Source organism: Tachyglossus aculeatus, chromosome 1, assembly GCF_015852505.1.
Source record: "Tachyglossus aculeatus isolate mTacAcu1 chromosome 1, mTacAcu1.pri, whole genome shotgun sequence".
NCBI classification, from domain to species: domain Eukaryota; kingdom Metazoa; phylum Chordata; class Mammalia; order Monotremata; family Tachyglossidae; genus Tachyglossus; species Tachyglossus aculeatus.
In genome coordinates, this window is record NC_052066.1 from 149,709,927 (window position 1) to 149,736,245 (window position 26,319).

The 26,319-nt window shown below is 47.0% G+C and overlaps 1 protein-coding gene across 1 annotated transcript in view; it reads right to left on the reverse strand.

Moving 5' to 3' along the window:
• Positions 1-26,319, reverse strand: part of HHIPL1 (HHIP like 1) — a gene marked incomplete at its 5' end in the record, with an annotated part of 108,743 nt that overhangs the window by 65,145 nt on the left and 17,279 nt on the right. Inside the window, 6 exons of the mRNA XM_038746041.1 lie at positions 4,255-4,336; positions 13,296-13,441; positions 14,241-14,367; positions 16,345-16,673; positions 19,113-19,256; positions 24,801-25,447. Coding sequence (XP_038601969.1) covers positions 4,255-4,336; positions 13,296-13,441; positions 14,241-14,367; positions 16,345-16,673; positions 19,113-19,256; positions 24,801-25,447 — 1,475 coding nt within the window. The remainder of the gene's footprint in view (positions 1-4,254; positions 4,337-13,295; positions 13,442-14,240; positions 14,368-16,344; positions 16,674-19,112; positions 19,257-24,800; positions 25,448-26,319) is intronic.

The window sequence follows — 26,319 nt, forward strand, 5'->3', positions numbered from 1 at the left end:
TCTTCTAGACTGTGAGCCCATAGTTGGGTAGGGACCGTCTCTATATGTCACCAACTTGTACTTCCCAAGCGCTTAGTACAGTGCTCTGCACACAGTAAGCGCTCAATAAATACGATTGAATGAATGAATGAATGAATGAATGTGATTCTTTTCCTTTGAACTCAGCCTATCATCTTCAAACTCCAAAGGGCACCTACTCATCCTTGGGGCTGAGGTAACTGGGGAACAACCATTCCAAATCCTTCTGGTCCCAGTAGAGTTTCTGCCTCCACAAAGATGACCTTGCATGTCTTCACCAGGCAAGAGCCCCATAAAATTGCCACCCAATATTCAATAGTCTCCTTGAATCAACAGGAGAAACAGCTCCCTGCCAAACCTGGGAGGGAGAGTGACCTAGTGGGTAGAGCATGAGCCCGGGAATCAGAAGGACCTGGGTTCTAATCCCGGCTCCACCACATGTCTGCTATGTCACCTTGGGCAAGTCACTTAACTTCTTCTCTGTGCCTCAGTTAACTCATCTGTAAAATGAGGATTAAGACTGTGAGACTCATGTTGGACAGGGACTGTGTCCAACCTAATTATCTTGTATCTACCCCAGTGCTTACTGTAGTGCCCGGCACATATAGTAAGCACTTAAATACCAGAATTTAGAAGCACTACAGTCTAGTGGAAAAACCACAAGCCTGAGAGTCAGAAGGACCTGGGTTCTAACCCCCACTCCACCACTTATCAGCTGTGTGACCTTGGGCAAGTCGTTTCACTTCTCTGTGTCTGTTACCTCATCTGTAAAATGGGGATTAAGACTGGGAGCCTTTTGCAGGCCAGGGACTGTGTCTAACTTGATTAACTTTACTCCAGTACTTAGTACAGCATGTGGCACATAGTGAGCATTTAACTAATAACTAAATAACGAAAAGAAAAAAGTCACCTGCCTGATTGAGCACTTAGAGCTCCTGAAAATGAACAGAAGCATCTCAATCATCTCCCCCACAAATCATAAGCCTCCTAATGAATCATTCAGCCGGCTGCTAATGATGGTTTTACACTGCCTGAGAGCATAAAAGGGAAAGAGTCATTTATTTTACCTGCCCCTGAGTGAAACACATGTAGACAGCGAGGGTCAGGGACTGGAGCAGGATGGCTGAAATCCCGATTCTGTCCCCAGTGTTTGCACTCCTGGTGACCCATAAGACCTAATTAACCTGTCCCAACCTGTCGTGAGATGAAGAACAGCAAAAGCTAACTCACAAACAGCTGTGACGGCTCTCATCAATGAGGCCACAGAGAATGATTACTGCCAATCACATCTGAACCCCACTCTGGAGAATCAATTAGAGTATTTAATAGCATAGGGCAGGGTATTTTAGATCACAATAAAGGTCACATTGGGGTGAGTTTTACACATGGGGGAAAGACTAGAAGATACCTATGGATAGTACAGTTGGCTTTTCTGCCTCTTGGGATGCTGACTGCACAAGGGAAAATGGAATCATTCCTAGAAGGGCATGAATCAAGTCTGAAGAGGGGAGAATTACTATTATAATGGCATTTATTAAGCATTCACTATGTGCCAAGCACTGGAGTAGACATAGGACAATCAGATCAGACAGTCCCTATCTCACACAGGGCTCACAGTCTAAGAGTAGGAAGAGCAGAGGACTGTGTTCTAAATCTTAGCCTTGCCGATTGCTTGCTGTGTGATCTTGGGCAAGTCAGTCAACTTCTCTGGGCCTCAGTTTCCTCATATATAAAATGGGGTTTAAATACTGTTCTCCCTCTTAGTCAGGCAATCATTCATTGACCTCCTCCTCCTCCTCCTAATAATACTAATTATGGCATTTATGTACTTACTGTGTTCCAGGCACTCTACTAAGCGTTGGGGTGGATACAAGCAAATCGGGTTGGACACAGTCCCTGTCCCACACGGGGCTCACAGTCTTAATCCCCATTTTACAGATGAGGAAACTGAGGCACAGGGAAGAAAGTGGCTTGCCCATGGCCACACAACAGACAAGTGGTGGAGCTGGGATCAGAACCAATGAATGAACTTCTGACTCTTGGGCCTGTGGTCTATCCCTTAGGCCATGCAGCATGTTTGCAGAGCACTGTACTAAGTGCTTGGGAGAGTACAATATAATAGACACATTTCCTGCCCGCAATGAGCTTACAGTCTAGAGGGGGAGACAGATATTAATATAAATAAATTACAGATATGTACATAAAATATGTATATAAGTACATACTTGGACCATGAGCCCCATGTAGGACAGGGTCTACCCCAGTGCTTAGAACAGCGCTTGACATAGAGTAAGCACTTGGTAAATGTCATTATTACTATCACTATTATGCAATAACAGTCTTGTCTTATGCTATCGAGTCATTTCGGACCCATAGCAACTCCATGGACATGTCTCTCCCAGAACACCCCACTTCCATCTGCAATCGTTCTGGCAGTGTATTCATAGAGTTTTCTTGGTAAAATTACAGAACCAGTTTACCATTGCCTTCTTCTGCACAGTAAACTTGAGTCTCCACCCTTGACTATCTTCCATGTCACTGCTGCCCCGTACAGGTGAGTTTTGACTTGTAGCAGATTGCCTTCCACTTGTTAGCCACTGCCCACACCAGGAATGGAATGGGTATGCCTCTGCTTGACCCTTCCATAGCCAAGACTGGTAGAGTACTGAAAATCCTCCAGGTTTCCCCTCTCAGGATCACTATTATTATATTCCCATTTTACAGACAAGGAAAGAAGTGATTTGCCCAAGGTCACACAGCAGGCCAGTGGCAGAGCTGGGATTAGATCTCAGTTTCTGTCTCTCACTCCCTGGCCTCTAGGCCAGGGGTTGCCATAGGGGTGTTGGTAACAGTTCAGGGAAAGGGAAGATTATTGAACTAGGAGAAGCATATCAATCAATCATATTTATTGAGCACTTACTGTGTGCAAAGCATACGCAGAGGAAGGGGCAGGTGGAACAGTGAACCAAAATGGTTTCAGGATTTTGTTCTTCCCGTTACTTAGGTGGGATGCAGCGGGGGGGAGCAGAAAGGTTGCGGAGACCTTGAAAATAAACAATGTGCCACACGCTGAGGTTTAAAATAAATTCAATAAGATCTACCTCACCTTCCAGCGCATTTAACTTCTTTTCTGAGGACTCTTTCTAGAGAGAAAAATCTGCCTGTTTCTGCGACACACAAGGGCTTGTGTGCACTTAGGATGGCAGTCAGAGGAGCAGGAAGGGAGGGTGAGGACAGAGACAGGGCACCATTCATACATTTATGTATTTGTTTAATTGCTCATTTTCATTTTTATCATATGTGGCTCTGCTCTTACTCTTTTACCCATTGTATATCTTAGCAATTCATATCTGGCAGAATCCCTCCTTAGGTTGCAACACCTTGATGGTGGCGACAGGGGTTTTTACGTCTGTTGAATGTTTGGAAGTATCTAATATAGCATTGTATAGTAGGCACTCTACAGTGCTCTGTAAGCAGTAGCCGTTCAATCCAGAGCTATGTATAGTGCTTTGCCCACAAGCAGCGTGGCTCAGTGGAAAGAGCACGGGCTTTGGAGTCAGAGGTCGTGGGTTCAAACCCCAGCTCCGCCAATTGTCAGCTTTGTGACTTTGGGCAAGTCACTTACCTCCTCTGTGCCTCAGTTACCTCATCTGTAAAATGGGGATTAAGACTGTGAGCCCCCCATGGGACGACCTGATCACCTTGAAACTTCCCCAGCACTTAGAACAGTGCTTTGCACATAGTAAGTGCTTACTAAATGCCATTATTATTATTAGTTACCCAGAGCTGTGTTCTACTCACAGTAGACCCTGAAAACAGTGTTCTGAGCAAAGAAGGTCACGTTACTTCCAAGAGGCCTTCCCTGATTAAATCTTCTTTGGCTCTCTCTCCTTCTGCATTGTCTATGAGGTTGGCTCTGTGACCCTTGGGCATTTGCTATTCACCCCACCCTCAGCCCCACAGCACTTATGCACATATCTATAAATTATAATTTATTTCTACTAATCCCTGCTTCCCTCTCTTGACTGTAAGCTCATTGTGGCCAGGAAACGTGTCTACCAACTCTGTTGCACTCTCCCAAGCGCTTAGTACAGTAAGCTCTCAATAAATACCATTGATGATGATGATGACGAAAGAAGGTGTTAGATCCATGCCATTAATGGTGGTGATGATCCCAATTTAGCAGGTTATCCTTCTATCTCAAGAAGCTGAAGTTGGCATTGGGCCATGCCTTACCTTGAGGTGTCCACCATTTTGTAAACTACTCCACTGGCAGAGGTGGCGCTTGGTACACCAGTTGACATGAAGTAAAGTTCCCCTTCGAGAAAGCAAACAGGAAGAAATATGAGGAGTTTGCTGAGACTTCAGGTCTTCTCCTTGGCATTTAATCTGTACCCCATAACAAGAAGCCTGGACTGTCGATGGCTGGGCAGCAGCCGTGGAAACAGAAGAATGAGATCTAGCCAATTATCAACCCAAAAGGTTCGTATTTCTAAGAGAGGGTCTGCGACTGGGGATGTGATTTGCAAAGGAAGCACTTAATTGGATGACGAATGTGTCTGGGTGTCCTCTCAAATCTACCAATCTTTAGTAGGAGGGGTTGAACTAGGATCCAATATGGCACCTCCTGCCCTGCAAGTCACATGACACAATCCAATGCCAGCCTGGTGCCCGCCCCTGGGCCTGATAGTGGTCTCAGCACTTCCCGATCTCCAGTTGTCCCTGTTTGGGACTGCTGCTGGCCCTGGGGCATTTTTTTTGTTATTTTTTTAAATAAAAAGAAAACAAACCTGAGCCTTCTCATTTCATCTCCTCCACCCACACTGCAGTGTGGGCCAGAGGGTCTGGGGTCTGGCGAGGAACTGCTCTTTCCGGCTTTTCCCGCTCCAGCCGCCACTCTGGAGCCCACGCTGACAAATGTGGAGATGGGCCTATGTCTCCCCTGCTGAAGCAAACTCTCGGTCCTCTGGTACAGCGGTGGACACCATGGGCGTGCACATCCCCCTTTACCCACACCACCCCTCTGCCTCTTCTCTGCCTTCCCCCCTCTTTCTTTTTGTGGGGGAGTTGTTAAGCCCTTACTATGTGCCAACCTCTGTATTCAGCACTGGGGTAGGTACCAACTAATCAGGATGGACACAACCCATGCCTCACGCGGGACTCACAGTCTTAATCCCCATTTTTCAGATGAGGTAACCTAGGCTCAGAGAATTCATTAATTAATTCATTCATTCAATCGTATTTATTGAGCGCTTATTGTGTGCAGAGCACTATACTAAGCACTTGCGAGAGTAAAATATAACAATAAACAGACACATTCTCTGCCCACAATGGGCTTACAGTCTAGAGAGAAGTTAAGTGACTTGCCCATAATCACATAGCAGACAGGTGGTGGAGCCAGGATTAGAACCCAGGTCCTCTGACTCCCAGCCCCAGGCTTTTTCCAGTAGGTCATGCTGCTTCTCTGGAGGGGCAGCAGGCCTTTTTGGGGCTGGGGGATATTGAGGGAAGTCAGGCAGTGACACTTTTGTTTCAGAGGAAACAGCCCATGTGTCCCCAGCGTACAGTCCTCTCAACACATGCAGAGCCCCTCCCTGATCCGCACACCTGTAATCAGCCTGAGCCCCTTTCTCCTATAGAGCTTCAAGACAAGTCCTGCCTCCTCCTTCCCTGGCACCATCCCCTGGTTGGACGATTGGGTGACCTAGTAATATAAACCATACACAACCTCCATCGGTAACCACTATAAACCGCGTATTTATCGTATCATACTGAAGGATTTCACCTGAATACCGGTAGTAGTGGAAAATGTGCCAATCCTTTATGGAACACTAAGAGAATCAGTGTTCACTAAGAGGCACAGGTTTAGACTGAGAGCAGCCACTGTTAAGTGGGCTAAAACCCCATAGGGCAACGGAGACATTTAGCCACTGCAATCACACAGTCGTTGAATCAGGAGCCACATTTAGGACGTCAGGAGGGCTGGAGACATATCAGCGACTCTGGCCATCTGGCATTATTCCCGGTGATTTCCATCTCTGCCCTGGGAAAATGAGCTCAGAGGAGAGAGGGCATATGGCCTAGTGGAAAGAGCACAGGCCTGAGAGTCAGAGGACCTGGATTCTAATCCCAACTCCCCGACTTGCCTGCAAATCATTTCTCCTAGGCAAGTCTTTCTCTTGTCTGTGCCTCAGTTTTCTCATCTGTAAAATGGGGTTTTAATATCTGCTCTCCTACTAAAACAATGGGGGCAGGGACTATGTCCAACCTAAATATCATGTACTTTCCCCAGGATTTAACAAATATCACCAGTGTTACTATTTTGGCCACTTGCAGTGCCCAGTTGAAGGAGAGCAGCCCAATCTCCATCCCACACTGACTCAAAGAAGAAGAAAAAGTTGGCTTTAGTTGTAGATGTGAGCTAACTGGAGTGAACAAACTCCACTCCTCCCCACACCCACTCCTTCCCCGCTCAGCCAGCAACCCCCATAATCTTGTTTCCATTTTCCACTGACTCCCCAAGGGGATGATGGGTGAGATGAGGGTCTTGTCTTGTGAGGACTACTACCTAAATAACAAACCAGCTGGAGGGGTTGGGGGGGACAAGGGGAGGAGGGGAGCTAGGGTTTCTTTTTCTGGCTCAGCCTGCTCCCTCCATCGCCTCTCAAAACCACAAATCACCCTTGGGGGACAGAGAAGGAAAAGGCATTTCACATTCAGTTTTCTTTCCCGTATTCCAGCTTCCAGAGTGATGCATGAGGCCTCGCTCAGCCCGATCCCATGAAACAAATACATCAGTTGGGAAAATACAGCACAGGCCAGTGTAAGGGGGTGATTTAATTAAGAGCATTAGCCTTTACCACTGACCTAGCCTTTTGCTTAATACAGAGGAGGTATACATAATCATAATAATCTAAATAATCAAAGCCCTTCACACGCCACGAAAATCCGCCTTAAGTAGCTGCATGCTAAATCTGGCCTGCGCGGCCTGGAAGTTTGTTCCGTGTCTCCTGGCCAGCTGAAACGGCTGGTGACCATTCAAGGTCAGATCAGAGAGGCGTCCAAGGGGCCTGCCTTCTCCCCAAGTCTGGCACTGTGTGCATGCAGACCCGAGCAGCCTGCTCAAGCATCCAGGGGAAACAAAGAGATTGTGAACATAATTCAGGGATCTTGGCAAGGGCTTTGTGCTGCAATGCCATTGGGGGCCAGGACATGGCGGAGCACTCTGGCTCTTACATTTCCACATGGTGCATGGGTTGCTTAGCAACCGGACCAAACACCCGGTATCCCGCGAGCTCCGAAAGGCAAAGCGGCTTTTGTCCCGAGTCAGCCCGGGTAAGACAGCGAACAGTGGTGTTCCAGCAAACAAAGACGGAGACCTGGCCCCACAAATGCTTTTCCTGTTATCCCTCCACCTCTCTGTAAGCTCGTGATGGGCAGAGAGCATGCCTACTGATTCTGTTGTATTATATTCGCCCAAGTGCTTAGGGGAGCATCATGGCTTAGGGGAATAGCATGGCTTAATGGAAAGAGCACGGGTCTAAGAGTCAGAGGATCTGGGTTCTAATTCTGACTGCCGCTTGCCTGCTGTGTGACCTTGGGAAAGTCACTTAACTTCTCTGTGCCTCAGTTACTTCATCTGTAAAATGGGAATTCAATACCTGTACTCCCTCCTATTTAGATTGTGAGCCCTGTGTGTGACAGCGACAGTGCCTGATCAGAACTGAGGACGGTGCTTGGCAATTAGTAATGGCAACAAATACCATAATTATTAAATATCAATTAATAAATACCACAATCAATCGATAAATATTAACTAATATTTATTTATTAATTGATGATATAAAAATTAATTGATACCATTATTAATACATGCCATTATTATTATTATTATTGCTATTATTGTTGTTATTACAAGGCTCTGCACACACAGTAAGTGCTCAATTAATACTGTTGAATGATTGCTTTTCCCAGGACTCTCCTGGCTTTATATGCAGGAAACTTCTTCCCTGGATAAGGATCCTTCAGATCTAAAACCTGGACAGCCTTCATATGCAAGCTCTGCCCTCTGGCTCCCACTGTAGTTAGGGTAATGAGTTAGGGAAATGAGTGCTAATTCAACCCCACCCTTCCCACCCAATAAGGATGGTGGGGCGGGGCTCAGGAGCAGTGATCAGAGAGTGGTCCCCTTCTGCTTACTGCTCAGCCAATCTGGACTTGAAACTCCAGGGTTTAGGGCCACAGAGGAAAGTGGGGAGGGAAGGGAGGGAATGGTGGGGAAGAAGGCAGAGAAACAAATGGGAAGAGCATATAGCTCCTCACTCTGCTGGCTACTTCTGTTGCTTCTTGAATTAGGCATGGGTGGATGTGTCTACTTCATACTGTGTGGCGACTGTGTGGAGACTCTGGATTGTAAGCTCATTGCAGGCAGAGAGTGTGTCAACTCTGTTATATTGTACTCTCCCAAGCGCTTAGTATAGTGCTTTGCAAACGGTAAGTGTGCAGTAAATATTGACTGATTGTGTGCCTGGCTTTCCTAGCAGAGGCTGTGTCTAAACTGATTAAAAAGTCTACAGGCCTGCCATTTTAGGTTAATTGTGCCCTGAATAGTGGGTCTTTGTGGTAGATGGGTTCTGCAAATCCAGTTCATTTTTCAGACAGAGTTGGGAATCCTGGAGCTTAACATATATTGATCAATGGTATTGATTGTGCAAGGGAGTAGAGGTCTGGCCCTTTTTAAAACAGGTCGGCAGCCCCAGTGCCTTCTTCAGGCTCCTTGGGATGGTGCAGGTGGCCTCCCACAGCTGAGAAGAATCCCACCTCTAGGACAATCCACTTGCTGCCTTCGGACATGGGGTTGGAGAAGGAGAGGGCAGCTCAGGGGAATCAGCTGAGGTTCTGCTGCCATAGGACTCTCTGAAACTAACCTTCACACTGCTGAGGGAGGAGAAAGTATGGTGCGACCCGCCCCAGGGGATGGAAAGGGAGTCACTTAGTGCTTCAGACACAGTAAGCACTCAATAAATTGACAGCACCCTTTGCCCTCCTCCTGGGTGGAAGGGGCTAGGCAACAGGGGTCCCCTTCCCCCTGTTTCTGAGCTACCAGCCACGCCCCACCATTGTTCTAATGGGGCCACCACAGCTGAAAATATAAAGATAAAGATCGTTTTCTCTTTTGGGCTTTGAACCCTCCCAACTATTTCCCTTAACTGAAATCAGAGCCAAAAAGGGGGGTCATCCCCAAAAAGGTCAATCAACGGCTAGGGACTCGTTCCCTCTCCTGCCCCTCCTGCTCCTAGTCCCCGATGGCTCAACCCTCTCCCCCTGCTTCAGTCCCCACATCGTCCCTCAGGGCGCTCTGTGGCCTCTTCATTTTAGGATCGGGGAGCATTTTGAAATCTTTGTGGGTGGAACTGTATATAAGCAACAGGAATAATTATTATATGATTGCTGCTGGTTATTTATGGGGACGATTGTGGCAGTCAGCTGGGAAAGATCCTCATTTGTTCCGGGCACAATTTATAGGCCTAATTAATGGGGCAACGTGGTCCTCTGCCCAGGCATGTCGGGGAAGGTGCTCGTGTGTTCTTCAATCTCTGGATTAATCGAGTCGGCGCCTGTCAGATTACTGGGAACACCCCAGAGCTGGGGAAGAGGGGCTGACAAGTTAGCATGTGGTCCTTCCCACTACGTGGCCTTGTGGCCGGCTGGTACTGGGTACGGAATGGGGAGTTGTGAAGCCAGGCTGCCACAGGGGTTGCTCTGGACCTCTGCCACCACCGCCCGTTCCACAGAGATGGCTCTGAGCTGGACTGGATACTCCCTCTGGGGAGAGGCAGGGAGAGGAGGGGATTATGGCAAGGGTCTCGGGAACAGCAGTACCCACCCAGCCTGGCCTGCAATCCCTTGCATTCATTCAACTGTATTTACTGAGTACTTACTGTGTGCAGAGCACTGTACTAAGTACTTGGGAGACTGCAATATAATAATCAACAGACAGATTCCCTGCCCTTGCAGGAAGCCACACTGGGGCCAGGAGAGGCTTCTCATCACCATGGTCTCCTCCTTGGTGTAGTCGGGGACAGTGGAGAAGCAGCGTGGCTTAGTGGATGGGCCTGGGATTCAGAAGGACTTGGATTCTAATTCTAGCTCTATCACTGGTCTGTTGTGTTACCTTAGGCAAGTCACTTTATTTCTCTGGGCTTCAGTTCCCTCATCTGGAAAATGGGATTTAAGAGTGTAAGCCCCTTGGGGGACAGGAACTGTGTCCAACCTGATTAACTTGTATCTACCCCACTGCTTAGTACAGTGCCTGGTACATAATTATTATTGTTATTTTCCTGCTTACCCCCACATTCTCCTGTACTGCCTGGGATTAGATTTATGTTAATGGGAGCTCTCAATTGCCCATTTACTACACTGTTCCAAATGCTTAGTCCAGTGCTGCGCACATGGTAAGCACTCAATAATTACCACAGATTGACTCATCCACGGGACAGAGAACAAGAGGAGCGGGGATAATTGAAATCTGCAGGTAATTCATATGTTTCACTTTAGGCAGAAGTTTCACCCTTTTACCGGAGCAGTCACCAAGGGATAAACTCAATTCATTGAGTTCAGCTCACTTATATTCCCCTGCCCAGTGGCAGATGGAAAGGGCCTAACCCAGCTATAAGAGCCAAAGAACTGGTAACCAAAGCAAACAGGAGGAGGAGTTTGTTGTGGGCAGGAAATGTGTCTAGTATACTGTTATACTGTACGCTCCCCAGCACTTAATACAGTGCTCCATCCACAGTAAGCACTCAATGAATGCAATTGACTGACTGAAGCATCTGGGTGATCCACAGACTGGTTAATCAGCCTCTGAATCGACAGCTGGTTTTATAAATCTTTATCATTCATGACGCCTACCCAGGTGGGGCGGACGGGTCGAGGCACGGACAAGGCACACCTCTGGCTCTGGGGCCCAAGGAGGGACGGTCTTTCACCTTGGGTGTCCATCTCCTGCCTCCTGCTCACTGAACATTCATTGCACTAGAGACGATAGCAAGGATGACAACTGTGGTACTCATACTAACTGGCCCCTAGTCCTAAAAGAAGCAGCGTGCCCTAGTGGATAGCGCATAGGCCTTGGAGTCAGAAGGACTTGGGTTCTAATCCCGCTCTGCCGCTTGTCTGCTGAGTGACCTTGGGCAAGTCATTTCACTTCTCTGTGGTTCAGTTACCTCATCTGGGAAATGGGGATTAAGACTGTTAGCCCCACATGGGACATGGACCTTGTGCAACCTGATTATCTTGTCTCTATCCCAGGGCTTAGTACAGTGCCTGGCACATAGTAAGTACTTAACATGTACCCTAAAAAGTGCTCCTCCCTGAGCAGCTACTAAGGCCAATCAGAGGGAAGAATTGGGAAGAATTTAGGGGGTCGGGCTGTTGTGGAAAGCGGGCCTTCAGCTGTTTGGGAGAGAAGAGGGAACACTTTCATCACGAGCTTTCTTACCCAGCCCTGTGAAGGGGATGATAAGCTGGTTCCTGAATTGTTCCCTTGCTTTCAGGCAGTTGCCTGGGCTTGAAGGTGGTGGTGGGTGGGTGGAAGTGGGTGGTGGCAGCAATAGGGGTGCAGGGATTGGGGGTTCTCTAGGCAGAGATCCCCAAGCCTGCCTGTCCTGGAAAGAGGGCTTTATGGCCCAGAGGAGGTAGCTGGAGTCTGGGTGCTCCTAAAGTGACTTTGGAGGCTACCTCAGTTGGGACTTGTGACTGAGAACTCCAGAAATGACATGGTGGCAACACCACTGCCCCAACCATGGCAGAAAGGCTGCCACTAGGATGCTAGGAAGCAGTGGAAGTCAAATAATTTGCTCCTGGAAGAACAAGGAAAGGGGAACAGGGGGGTCAACAGTTCCAAACCAGATTTGATGAGCAAGCCAGACCCATGAGTCAGGAGGATGAAAGAGCTGTATCCCTGGCTAAGACAGAAAGATCACTGGAAAGGCCTGTGGTTTCTGTCAAAGTTTCAAAATGACCCCAGCTCAGGCCCTTCTGCTCAGAACTGTTGATAAATATTCCTTAGAAGCCTCACTCAACCCTTTCAGGGTATCCCTGGGGTGCATCACGTGGACCGGTAGTTTGTATTTATTTAAGTTTAGAAACACTGAGGGAGGAAGGGGTTTGAGGAGCAGGGAGAGGTGAAAAAACAGTCTAAAATAAAACACGGAAGCATCAGTTGCCAGCCAATGCATGCGTTTCCCAAACAATCTGGTCTCTGACCCCCTAGACTGTGTTCAGTTCAAGCAGTTTCCTGCTGCTTGAGCGGAAAGGATCCCAACTGGTTCGGCCTCCTCCCCAACTCAGCTGCCACTCGGAATCACTGAGAACAGGAGGCAAGATTAGAACTCACACCTCCCCCCCAAAAATATTTTTAATGGTATTTGTTAAGCACTCGCTATGTGCCAGGCACCGTACTAAGCTCCGGGGTAGTTACAAGCTAATCAGGTTGGACACAATCCATATCCCACATAGGACTCACAGTGTTCATCCCCATTTTTCAGTTGAAGTAACTGAGGAACAGAGAAGTGAAGGGACTTGCCCAAGGTCACACAGCTGACAAATGGCGGAGCCGGAATTAGAAACCAGATCCTCTAACTTCCAGGCCCATGTTCTATCCACTAGTTCATGCTGTTTTTCTAAATTTCTGAGTTCCTCTACCTTCCCCCATCTAAAACCCAGAGCTTAGGTAATGGGTTGAAAAGCAGGGACTACAGCTTTAACTCCCACCTCCTCAGGGAGTTCCCCAGGCCCTCATCCCTCTGAACCCCTGACACCCATAGGGGTTCACAGATCCCTGCTCTAAAAGAGGATTTGACATGGGAAGAGGGAGCAAGGACTCCCCAGAGGAAGGGAGGGGGAAAATATTTGAGCATCCCTTGAAAGGGAGCACTAGCTGCTGAGCCCTTGGAAGGGAGCACTAGTTGCAGAGGCAGGATTAGAACCCAGAGCCTGTTTGGGCCCTGAAGAATGAGTCTGTAAAGGGTGTCAGGCTGTATGACTCAGGAGTTAAGCAACACCTGGAAAACCCAGGACTTGTGTCTTCTAATCTCATCTCCAGCTTCTAATCATCCCCATTTATTACTCTAACTGCAGTGTAGACATTTGACCAGGAGTGGTTAGGCCAGCTGCTCCCACTGGGCCTCAGGACTAGGATAATTGTGCGGTGGGTGATGCGGGGGGCTGTTCCAGGTACTGTAACCATAACCCCTCCACACCACCCTGCCAATTACCTGCCTCATCTTCACCGAAAGAGATGATGTGCTGATAGTAGTTGTTGATCATCCCAGGGAACATGCAAGTCTGTCCTTGGCCCATGCAGATTTCAGTGTACTGCCATTCTCCAGTGGCATGGTTCTCTTTGAGTGACATTAAACGCCTGCAAGAGAATTGACACCTGTCTACATGTTTTGTTTTGTTGTCTGTCTCCCCCTTCTAGACTGTGAGCCCATTGTTGGGTAGGGACCGTCTCTATATGTTGCCGACTTGTACTTCCCAAGTGCTTAGTACAGTGCTCTGCACATAGTAAACAATAAATACAATTGAATGAAAGGCAAGCAGCTCTCTCTCACCAGTTTCTGATCAGATAGACCCATGCCCAGCCCCTGTGTTCATGTTAAAGCAGACTTGCAGATAGCTTCTTGCTTACTCACCCGCAGTGAATAACCAGGCTGGGTGAGTAGGAAAGACTATCTTTGAGAAGAAGAATGAAAGGACTGGAGAACTATATAATTTATTTTCAGGGAACAGGGGCTCTATTCATCTGATACACTGGTGCATGTGTCAGATGAGTTTTTTATTCAGCAAAGGGGCCGCCATTCATTGAAATGCACCCTTTTCCAAAACTGCCAGTCAAAATGGAGTGGCTTGGTGCATCTGAAAGGGATGGGCGAGAGCATGTCTGGGGTTTTAAGGCACACTCATTATTTCTGGAATCTCAGGAGCAATAGTCCAGGGCCCTAAGGAATCAGTGCTCAGCTGAGTTGCAGCAACCAATCCAATGCCCGTCCCAACCCCGTATGCCTACCCTGTGTCTTGGCATTCCGTATTCAGCCTGGGGCCGACATGAGACAGGAGGCCAACCAGAGTGACCCAGGGGTAATGCCCACTTTTGGGCCTGTGTGGGACCTGAGGAGATGTAGGGTTAGGAATAAGGCTAGCTGGGGCATTCCACTTACCCACTCATAAAATCACCAAAAATGTACAGGCCGTTCAAATTTGGGGACTCGCAGCCCCGATAGACATAGCCTCCTGTCACCGACTTCCCCATCTTGTGTGGGTAAGCATAAATGGGAAGCACATCATCTGTAGGGAGTTAAAAATGAACACATGACTCCCCGGGGCAGTTAAAATGGACCTCAAACTGGGCAGGACCCAAGTAATCCCAGCCCGGAAGCCTGTTCTGTTCCCACCAACCTAATGGCTCCACCTCAATTTTCCTGAGGGTTGTACTCAGTGGTGTGAGTAGCCAAGGGGGGGGGACCAGAAAGCTATCTGCATGTGTTGCATAACATGAATAAAGCTCAAAAAGACTGTGCCACCCATTTAAAGCTCATCATTCATCATCATCATCAGTGGTATTTACTGAACACCTATTAATATACAGAAAGGTCGTAATGGGTGCCTACAGTGGGCATAGTACCTAATGAGGTACTTGGAAGTGCACATTAATCAATCAATCAATTATTTAGTGCTTACTCTGTGTAGAACTAAGTACTATGTATCAACCACTCCCCTGGCAATGGAAGACACTGTCTCTGTCCTCTCGGAGCTTATGGTAAAAGGCCAATCTAAAGCCAATTTTCTAGTTAAAATTATATTATCAATCCTCTTGGGTCATTTCTTGGCTTTCTCTTCTCAGTTCTGTCTTCCCCACCCACCATAATTACTTTCTTTTAAAAAAACACCGAAGCAACTTTTCTTCCCAAGTTGAGCTGTGGACCAGAAACCACTCCCTTAGAGAAGCAATATTGGCCCCAAATGTAGTGGTGGACTTCCCTTAAATCTCCCTTCATCTGATCCAGTCTCCTCCTCACAGCTTCTGCGCTCTTCCCACAGATACAAACCCAGGATATACTTAGGAAATATTGTTCACTGACTGACTGACATTCAGGAAAGATTTTGAAGGAGCAGAAAGCCCTGTCCTCTGTACCATACAGAAGCAATGTGTCTTAGTGGAGAGACCATGGTCCTGGGAGTCAGAAGGACATGGGTTCTAATACCGGTTTTACTACTTGTCTCCTGTGTGACCTTGGGCTTCATTTTTCTCTGCCTCAGTTACCTCATCTGCAGAGTGGGGATTAAGACTGTGAGCCCCATGTGGGACATGTACTGTGTCCAACTTGATTACCTTGTCTCTACCCCAGTGGTTAGAACAGTGTCTGGCACATAGTAGCCAGTTAACACATACAGTTTTTATTATTATACTCTAAAGTGTAAGATTCTAATGGGCGAGAATCAAGTCTACCAACTCTATTGTACTGTACTTTCCCAAGTGCTCAGTACAGTGTTCTGCACACAGTAAGTACTCAATAAATATTTTTGATAGTGTTTTGCACACAGTAAATACTCAGTAAATACTACTGATTGACTGATTGATCCTCACACTAAAATTGCACCCTGAGAGAGGAATTGGGCTCAATTAAATCATCCTGGCCCTGATGGATAGAAGAACCACAGTCATGTGATCGTGGGGAGGCGTCCCAGCATCCTGCATGAGCGAGGTGGGGAGTGCGAGTTCTCAAAGGCTCATGGGACTCGCAGCCCTCATGGAAGATGAACTCCTGAGGATGTGCCCACTGGAAAAAGTAGTACACATGCTCTGAGCCCCAGTGTGAGTCTGGGCATTTTCTGGACCCGTTCAGAGCAGCAGCATGGCGTAGTGAGAAGCAGCATGGCATAGTGGACAGAGCCCAAGCCTGGAAGTCAGAAGGTCAAGGGTTCTAATCCCAGTTCCGCCACTTATCTGCTGAGTGACCTTCGGCAAGTCACTTCACTTCTCTGTGCCGTAGTTCCCTGATTTGTAAAATGGGGTTTGAGATCAAGAGCTCCATGTGGGACAGGAACTGTGTCCAACCTGATTAGCTTGTGTCTACCCCTGCGCTTAGTAGAGTATGTGCTTAACAAATGCCACAATTATTATTATTATCAATGGAACCACTGCCCCGGAGAATCAAGATGAACTGCCTTAATGCCTCAGGTCCTGCTGCCCATTTGGAAGGATTCCCTTCCCCTCCCGGTGGCCCGGGGGAGAAAACTGGATTAAGATGGGGATGTTGTTACCTAAAGATGAATTAGCACACAGCTTTTTATCGTAGCACTGGAAGCCTTCCCGGGCCCGCCAGCCATAGTTCTTCCCTTTCTCGACAATGTCCACCTCTTCAAATTTATTCTGCCCCACGTCGCCACAGAAGAGCCGCCCCCGCCCCTCTCCGGTGACAGGGTCTCCCCGGTCGAAAGAGCAGCGCCACATGTTCCGTACGCCGAATGCATAGACCTCGGGGCGGGCGGAGGCGTCGGCCACGAATGGGTTGTCGGGAGGGATCCTGTAGAGGGGTCCACGGTCATTCTGGTCCACGTCAATGCGCAGTACTTTGCCCAGCAGGGCTGACCTGGGGGCATCAGAGTGAACCATTTGTTAATGATGTGCATCTAGCTTTATTTCTATTTATTCTGATGACTTGACACCTGTCCACATGTTTTGTTTTGTTGTCTGTCTCCCCTTTCTAGACTGTGAGTCCATCGTTGGGTAGGTACCATCTCTATATGTTGCCAACTTGTACTTCCCAAGCGCATAGTACAGTGCTCTGCACACAGTAAGCGCTCAATAAATACGATTGACTGAATGAATGAATGAACCAGGCAGGGAACGGTTAAAGTACCACAATCTCATCCCAAACCATGCAACTTCATGTCTCCTTAGCCCCCATCCATTAGCTGGGAACCCTGTGGTGATGGGGTAGAAGAAAGGTGCAGAAATGGTCTTCCCAGCATTTAGAACACTGTTTGACACATAGTCAACCCTTAACGAATACCATTATCATTATTATTATTACTACTACTCAAATCTGCTACATTAGCTGCAGCCTTGATGACAATGAATTGAAATGATAACCCATGAAACACATCCCATCTCCAAATCTGCATGGTTTTCTTTTAGACACTACGTTACCCTGAACAAAGGTGTCCCATTTTCCAACACACCACAATTTCCATTTTCATAAAGGTGAGATCTTTAAATAAATCCTAACTAAATTAGGAGGTTCAGCTGCCAGCTACAGTGCATCAAAAGTTTCATTACTGTAATTTCCACTGGGGCTCCCAATTTCCACTTTCCCTTTATTTAGGAAGGCTTCTATCATCTCCTGGCTCTGCCCCTTCTTCTCACCCAATCATCTACAACCCTCATCCAAGGCCTCCTCGCTGGGTTCCCAGCTAGTTTTGCACATTTTTTTAAAAAATAAGTCAAAGTTTCAAGTCTGTTTGTCCTGTTGCTGTCCTAAAGAATGAGCTACAGGGCTCATAGTAAAGCTCTCTCAGACACACTGGAACACACCTTTAGCTCACTGTGGGCAGGGAATGTGTCTGTTATTTTGCTACATTGTACTCTCCCAAGCGCTTAGTACAGTGTTTTACACAGAGTGAGCACTCAATAAAAACGATTGAATGAATGAATGAATGATTTCAGACCTTCCTCAACCTAAGACTTCATTTCCCCTACTCCCACTGCCTTCTGTTTCATCTATTTGCTTGGATCTGTATCCTTTAAGCACTTTGATATTCCCGCCCCACCCCCAGGCCCACAGCGCTTATATATGTTTCTTTTTACTCTCCCATTTCTCCTATCTGTATTTTATTTCAATGCCTGCCTCCCCATTTAGTCTGTAAGCTCCTGTGGGCAGGGCTCATGCCTACCAACTCTGTTGTATTATACTCTTCCAAGCACTAAGTACAGTGTACTCTGTACACAGTAAGTGCTCAATAAATACAATTGCTTGATTGATTAATTGACTGAACATGGGACTAGGCTCCCAAGGGAGAATGGAGGTTTGGGGGAGGTCTCAATCTTTGGAGATTTTAGATAGAACACCAAGTGTAGAAAGTTGCCTTCCTGGAGGCAAGGGGGTAGATCAGATCAATCAATCAATCAATCAATTGTATTTATTGAATTCTTACTGGCATTTACTTTGTGCAGCATCTGGTAGGAAGCACTTGGGAGAATACTGTATAACAGAGTTGGTAGACATTTCCTCTGCCCATGCTGAGTTTACAGTTTACAGAACTCTTCCAGCTCTCAGAGTGATAATGAATGTGGATTCAAAGGCATATGAAATTCAAAAGATATTGAAGACAATGACTGTAGGAATAATAAGAAACAGGAACTGGGTTAGCTTTGATGACAGGGTCTCCGACCTCAAAATGTCCCAGGAGGTCAAGGAGTCATGGCAAAACAATAAAAATAATGATAATAATAGTAGTATTTGTTAAACACCAGGCACTGTATTAAGAGCTGGATGAGAAGCAGCAAGGCCTAGTCAATAGAGCAAGGGCCTGGGACTCAGAAAGACCTAGGTTCTAATCATTTATTCATTCAATTGTATTTATTGAGCGCTCACTGTGCGCCAGAGCACTGTACTAAGCACTTGAAAAGTACAATTCAGCAACAAAGAGAGACAATCCCTGCCCACACCGGGTTTACAGTCTCCACCCCTTGTCTGCTGTGTGACCTTGTCTGCTCTGTGCCTCAGTTACCTCATCTGGAAAATGGGGATTAAGACTGTGAGCCCCATGTGGGACACAGACTGCGTCCAACCTGAATAGCCCTCATCTACCCCAGGACTTAGTACAGTACCTGGCACATTGTAAGGGCTTAGCAAATACCATAAAAAAATAAGTAAATTAGAGGCTGAAAGGGGCCGCCAAGGCCATCCAGGCCATTCCTCTGCCTCCTCACCAGGACTACACTTAAACCCTAACTCCAGTCCCTGCCAGAAAGACAACATCCCACCCTTTCCCTCAAGAAACAGAGCTCAGAATTAGAATCTTCTTACTTGTTCTGCGAATTTCCAAACTTTCCAAAAGGATCCCCAGCCATGCCTCCATCGCCAGTAAATATGTAAAGATAGCCATCATCTCCAAACAGCAGCTCTCCCCCATTGTGGTTTGATGCTGGTTCTTCAATCTCCAGAATGATCCTGAGGAAGAAGAACCAGAAAAGTTTTGCACAAACCCAAAGGCCACAACACAGTGTGTTCACTTAGGCTACTTTTTCTACTCCCTTCTCTGGTAAAGATGCAGAGATGTCCTCTGTCTTTGGTGGAAAAGAGACATTCCAGAAGCTTATTTCCTAGGGGGTTCTGCCTCTGGCCAGATTCTACTCTCCTGTGTTTGAGGCAGAACAACAAGCTTTTTGTAAAATGAGTAATTTTAATCTCTATCTTGAGTTTTTGGTAAAAGTGTTACCTCCGCAACACAAAGTATCTATGCAGGCCAATTTTTTTAAGGTGTTTGGTAAGTGTTTACTATGTGCCAGGCACTGTATGAAGCACTGGGGAGATCCAAACTAGTCAGGTTGGACACAGTCCATGTCCCACGTGGAGCTCGCAGTCTTAATCCCCATTTTACAGATGAGGGAACTGAGGCTCAGAGAAGGGAAGTCACTTGCCCAAGGTCACACAGCAGACAAGTGGTGGAGTCACATTAGAACCTGGGTCCTTCTGACTCTCAGGTCCGAACTCTATCCACTAGGCCACATTGCTTCTATTCTTTCTAGTGCTACAGTAAATAATCCACTATTTAAAACCCGCTGACTATGCTAACTTTTCGACCAAGCCATATTTAAGGACTGAAATGGTAAAAGAATATAAAGAAAACTGCAATATCTCGATGATATGTGCCTTTTAGAGATTAGAAAGTACACCGTAGCAAATTCTTCCCACACCTTTAATTCCCTGTTATCTAGTAACTCTTAGGGCTCAAGCAGTAGAACAAAAAGTGTTTTGTACAGAGATCTCTCAAAATGCCCTCTATAACTTGGTGGTGTGGTTGGTTGGAGAGTCAGAATCCCTGAAGAAGAAAACTTTGGAAAGGAAAAAAATGTTTTTTTAGACTGGGTGTGAAAACCCTGGGAGAACAGAGGTGACTGGGAGGGTCAGAGGACCAGATGGCAGGTCGTGAAGAAGAGATTGACTGTCACAGAAAGAGATTAAGGCCAGAGGCCTAGAGGAGGAACTGTAAGATAAATGCAGGCAGGACTGGGGCCTTTGTAAGCATGAGGCAAAGCACCTGGCCTTTCCGCAACCCACCCATGGGGGAGTTATTCTTATACATTTATCAAACACCGACAGACTTCTAGGCTCCACAAAGTTCACCTAGAGACAGCCATGCAAATGCCATCAAATACCCAGGGAGCCTTCACCAGAGAAACCATCTGGTTTCAGTTTCTCCAGGGTCCAGGTTCAGCCTTCCTTTGACCAGGGTTAGAAATCACCTGATTACCTGATTATCACATCCACGTGGGGGGCACAACCACTATATCTTCTCTTTGGCTGACAACCTCCGAGACCATCAGCTCCTCGAAAAGTCGCCCCATTAGATTGTCAGCTCCTCAAGCAGGCATCCCACGGAATTGTCAGTTCTTTGAAGACAGGAATCACATCTACTAACTCTATTGGCCTCTGCCAAGTGCTTACTACAGTGCTTGGCACACAGTAAATGTTCCATAGGTACTACTGATGGATTAATCGATACCCCCATAGGTCCAGCCCCACCTCAGTCAGCCTGTGGAACCCTTTTTTTTTCTTAATGGTATTTGTAAAAAGCTTACTATGTGCCAGACACCTTTCTAAGCGCTGGGATAGATGCAAGCTAATCATTTTAGACATAGTCCCTGTCCCACATGGGGCTTACAATCTTAATCCCCATTTTACAGATGAGGTCCCTGTTATCTAGTAACTCTTAGGGCTCAAGCAGTAGAACAAAAAGTGTTTTGTACAGAGATCTCTCAAAATGCCCTCTATAACTTGGTGGTGTGGTTGGTTGGAGAGTCAGAGTCCCCGAAGAAGAAAACTTTGGAAAGGAAAAAAATGTTTTTTTAGGCTGGGTGTGAAAACCCTGGGAGAACAGAGGTGACTTCACAGAGTAGTGAAGTGACTTGCCCAAGGTACACAGTGGGCAAGTGACAGTGTCAGGATTCAAATCCAGGTCCTTCTGATTACCGTGCCCATACTCTGCCCCTCAGATCCCAGAAATTGCCAATGTCGGGGAAGCAGCATGGCCAAGTAGATAAAGCATGAACCTGGGAGTCAGAAGGCCCTGTCTGCTGTGTGACCTTGAGCAAGTCACTTTACTTCTCTGTGCCTCAGTTACCTCATCTGTAAAATGAGGATTAGGACTGTGAGCCCCATGTGGGACAGGGACTGTGTCCATCCTAATTAGCTTATATCTATCCTAGCACTTAAAAAAGTGTTAGACACATTGTAAGTGCTTAACAAATATTATTATTATGATTATTATTTCAAACTCCAGGGGTGTGGTGCAGAGGTTGGCCATGGTACAGATTTGGAACATTAGTAGGGGATCTTTTCTTCTAGTTTTCTAGACTGTGAGTCTGTTGTTGGGTAGGGGCCATCTCTATATGTTGCCGACTTGTACTTCCCAAGCATTTAATACAGTGCTCTGCACACAGTAAGCGCTCAATAAATATGATTAAATGAATGAATGAATGAATGTTTGGTGGTCCAGGAAAACCTGTGTGGAAGCTGTAAACTTTGCCGAGGGAACAAAAGGGAGAGGAACAACTTGGCTGAGCCATTGAGGATTTTGTTGAAGATGGAGGAGATGAGCAAAGGTGGGAAGGGAAGAAGTGGTGTGGTTAAAAAGGAAGGAGCTAGAAAAAGAGAGGCAGGTGATGGAGTGCTGGGAGGAAAAGTTGAGGAATTACAAAGGAACAAAGGATCTCAGGGCAACTCCCTCCTTCCAACTTGAACTGTGAGAACTATAATTATAATAATAATAATGATGGCATTTATTAAGCACTTACTAAGTATAAAGCACTGTTCTAAGCACTGGGGAGGTTACAAGGTGATCAGGTTGTCCCATGGGGGGCTCACAGTCTTAATCCCCATTTTACAGATGAGGTAACTGAGGCACAGAGAAGTTAAGTGACTTGCAGAAAGTCACACAGCTGACAATTGGCAGAGCCAGGATTTGAACCCATGACCTCTGACTCCAAAGCCCATGCTCTTTCCACTGAGCCACGCTGCTTCTCTATGTGGGATGGGAGACTGTGTAACCCAATTATCTTGCATCTACTCCAATGCGTAGTACAGTGCTTGGCACAGATTACGCTCTTAGCACATATAATGATTAGGATAATAACAATAATAATAACCTGGAAACTAACACTTAAAATACTCCAGAAATCAAGACTTTCCAAGTTTTGGACTCCATAGCACCCCAACCCAAGCCCATTCATGAGGTTTGCTGCAGGAGTTAAACACTGATGGCCTCATATGTGATTAATAGGAAAGTTCCTATAACATGGCAATCCAATGTCCATGAGCTTGCGATTACCACAGGAACAACTCCCTGATCTTGACTGCACTTTCTGTACTACCTTTCAATATTTTGTAGTTCAAACCTCACCCACAACCAGCAGCGTGGTAGAGGACCAGTGTGGTCTAGTGGGTGAAGCATGGGAGTGGGAGTCAGAAGGACCTGGGTTCTAACTCTGGCTCTGCCACTTGTCCTTTCACCTTGGGCAAGTCACTTCACTTCTCTGTGCCTTCTTTGCCCCATTTGTAAAATGGTGATTAAGACTGCGAGCCCCCAGGTGGGACATGGACTATGCCCAACTTTATTAGCTTGTTACCTACCCCAGTGTTTAGTATAGTGCCTGGCGCAAAGTAAGCGCTTAACCAATGTCATTAAAAAAACCCAAAAACAAGCTATTATTTTGCATTTTCTCCATCAGTCAGTCATATAGGGAGTCAAACAGTAACTGAAGTGTAAACTGGTATGGCTCCAAGACAGGTGAATTTGGAGGAGAAGGGGAAAAAGACTGATGAGCAAGCATGCTACTACAGCCTCCTCACTTATCTCCCTGCTACCAGCCTCTCCACTCTCCTGTCTATACTGTGCTGCCCAAATCATTTTTTTCAAAAATGCTGTTCTGAACATGTCTTCATACTCCTCAGAAACCTCCAATGGTTTTCATTCTTTTCCGCATCAAGCAGAATGTATTGTCCATAGGCTTTACAGAACACAGTCAGGTCTCTCCATCCTACTCATCCACTCTCTTTAAGCCACTACACTCCTGATCTCCCTCTTCATTCCTCTTAAACTAACTTACTCACTGTGCCTTGTTCTAGTCTGTCTCTCCAGTGATCTCCTGCTCACACCCTCTCTCCAGCCTGGAACTCCCTCCCACTTCACATCTAACAGGACACTTCTCTCCCCCTCTTCAAAGCCCTTCTGAAATCACATTTCCAGGAGGTCTTTCCAGACTAATCTCTCATCTCCTCACTCAATATCCCCCTACTGCCACTTCAGTATCTACTGACTCTGGTATATTGCAGTCTCCCAAGAGTTTAGTACAGTACTCTGCCCAGAGTAAGCACTCAATAAATATGATTAATGGATTGATTCAGTGTTTCCAAGCCATTCAAGCTCAACACAAACCCCTCAAAAGCACTTATCTGTAATTTATTTAATGCCTGCCTCCCCAACTAGATTGCAAGTTCCTGGAGGGCCAGGGTCATGCCTATTAAGTCTACTGTACTATCCCAGGTGTTTAGTGCTCTGCAGGCAGAAATCACTCAATAAATGTCATTGATTGATCGATTGACCTTTGACTGGCATGGGAGAGGTAGCTAAGCACATTTTTACTCATTAAAGCCTTGGTGAATGTCAGGTCATACCTGACAGAACTGACAGACTCAATTTAGGTTTTTCCAGTGCCTTTCTTCTGAGCTTTTAAAGACATTTGAAGGCTCAGAAGTGAGTCTACAGCATGGAAAGAGCACAGGTTTGGGAGTCCGAAGATCTGTGTTCTTTTCTCAGCTTTGCTCCCAACTTGCTCTGGGCCCCAAGCATGTTCCAGAGCCTCAGGTTTTTCACATCAAGAACAAAAGGCCAGCAGAGATACAGTTCCTGATAAGACATAATGATCCATCCAGCCCGAGATTCTGTCTCCCATAGTGGCAACAGGACTCGTGAAGAAGTAGCAGGCCTAGTGAAAAAAGCACGGGGCTGGGAGTCCAAGAACCTGGGTTCGGATCCCAGCTCTGCCACTTGCTTGCTGTGTGACCTAGGGCAAGTCACTTAGCTTCTCTGTGCTCCAGTTCCCTCATCTGTACGATGGGAATTGAGTATGTTGTTCTCCCTCCTACTTCATTCAGACTGTAAAACCTGTTTGGGACAGGGACTAACTCCAACCTGATTACCTTAAATCTATCCCAGTGCTTACTGAATTGCTTTGCACATAGTAAACACTTAACAAAAACCCCTATTATTATTATTATTACTCTCCTGGACACCCACCCTCATGGTAAGGGACCACTTGACATCCCTAACTTTTCCCTCTACATTCCTAAGTTTCCTTCCAGCAGCCTATCAGTGAAATGGGGAGAATAATTCCTGCCTCCCCACATCTCCTGGGATCATCACGAGGCTATGATGTGCTGTGAACCCATCGGGGGGGGGGGGGGGGGGGGCGTTCCATGTCTGAGCGCAGTCACCTCTCCGAGCTGTGGTCCACTGTGTTCATGTCGTCGGGGGAGATCCTGAACTCACTGATGCGGATCCTCTCCTCGTAGTGGACTTCCACTGAGTAGTAGACGTACACCTTCCCGCTGTGCCTGAACCGGGGGTGGAAGACAATCCCGAGGAAGCCCCTCTCATCCCCCTCCCACGGAGAGGTAAGCACAGCCTCACTGATGTTCAGGAATGGCTTCTCCAGACGGGACCGATTGGGGAGGTAGGTCCACACCAGCCCCACCTGCTCAGCCACGAAGAAGCGGTGGGTGCCATCCCCGGCGTGGACCAGGGCCACCGGGTTCCGGAGCCCATTGGCCACCTCCACCAGGCAGAGCTGGAGGCACCCCTTGGCATCCTCCCTCACCTGGCCCAGGTTCTGGTTCAGTTTCTCATTGACAAGCAGGTGCGGGAAGCAGTAATCAGTGTCGGCGAGGCCCAGGTAGCGGCAGAACTTGGCCTGGTTGTTCTCCAGGGCCCAGAGCTCCTTGTCCGGGGACAAGAGTCTGACCACGGAGCGGCAATTTGGCCACAACGCCCTGCAGTAGTCGCGGCACAGGCCGGGGACCGTCCGCACCGGCGTGGCGGGGTCCTCAGCATCAAACAGGTGAGCGGCGTATGGTGAACATTCCTGAAGGGAAACAGAGGAGGAGAGCGATGCTATCCCCCTGCCTGGAATCCCCTCCCCCTTCGCATCTGCCCGACCCTGGCTTTGGCCCAGTGGATGGGCCCGGGAGTCAGGAGAACCTGGATTCTAATACTGGTTTCTGGGTTTTGAAGAGGAAATAAAAGATTATTTTTGTAAACAATGATAGCTGCAGGTGCCAGGGTAGGAAAAGGAGTAGGGTCAGAATGACTAGGATTCAGGCCCATGGAGAAACAAGAAGAGAAGAAGCAACCTGGCCTAGTGGAAAGCACATGGCCTTGGGAGTCAGGAGACCTGGGTTCTAATTCTTGCTCCGTCACTCGCCTGCTGTGTGGCCTTGGGCAAGTCACTTCACTTTACTTCACTTTCTAGACTGTGAGCCCACTGTTGGGTAGGGACCGTCTCTATATGTTGCCAACTTGTACTTCCCAAGCGCTTAGTACAGTGCTGTGCACACAGTAAGCACTCAATAAATACAATTGATTGATTGATTCTCTGTGCCTCATTCTCCACAACTGTAAAATGGGGAAAAGATACTTGTTCTCCCTTCCCCTTAGATTATGAGCCTCATGTGGGACAGGGACTGTGTCCCATATGTTTAGATTGTATTTTCTCCAGTGCTTGGCATAGAGTAAGTGCTTATAAATGCCACAAATGTTATTATTACAATATGACTCGGGGGGAAGGAATTCAGTTGGGGAAGGCCTCGCAGAGGTGACTGGATGTTGGCAGGGGTTTGAATAATAATAATAATAGGAATTGTGGTATCTGTTAAGTGCTTACTGTGTGCCAGGAACTGTACTAAGCACTGTACTAAACGTACAAGCAGATGGGTTGGAAACAGCCCTTGTCCCACA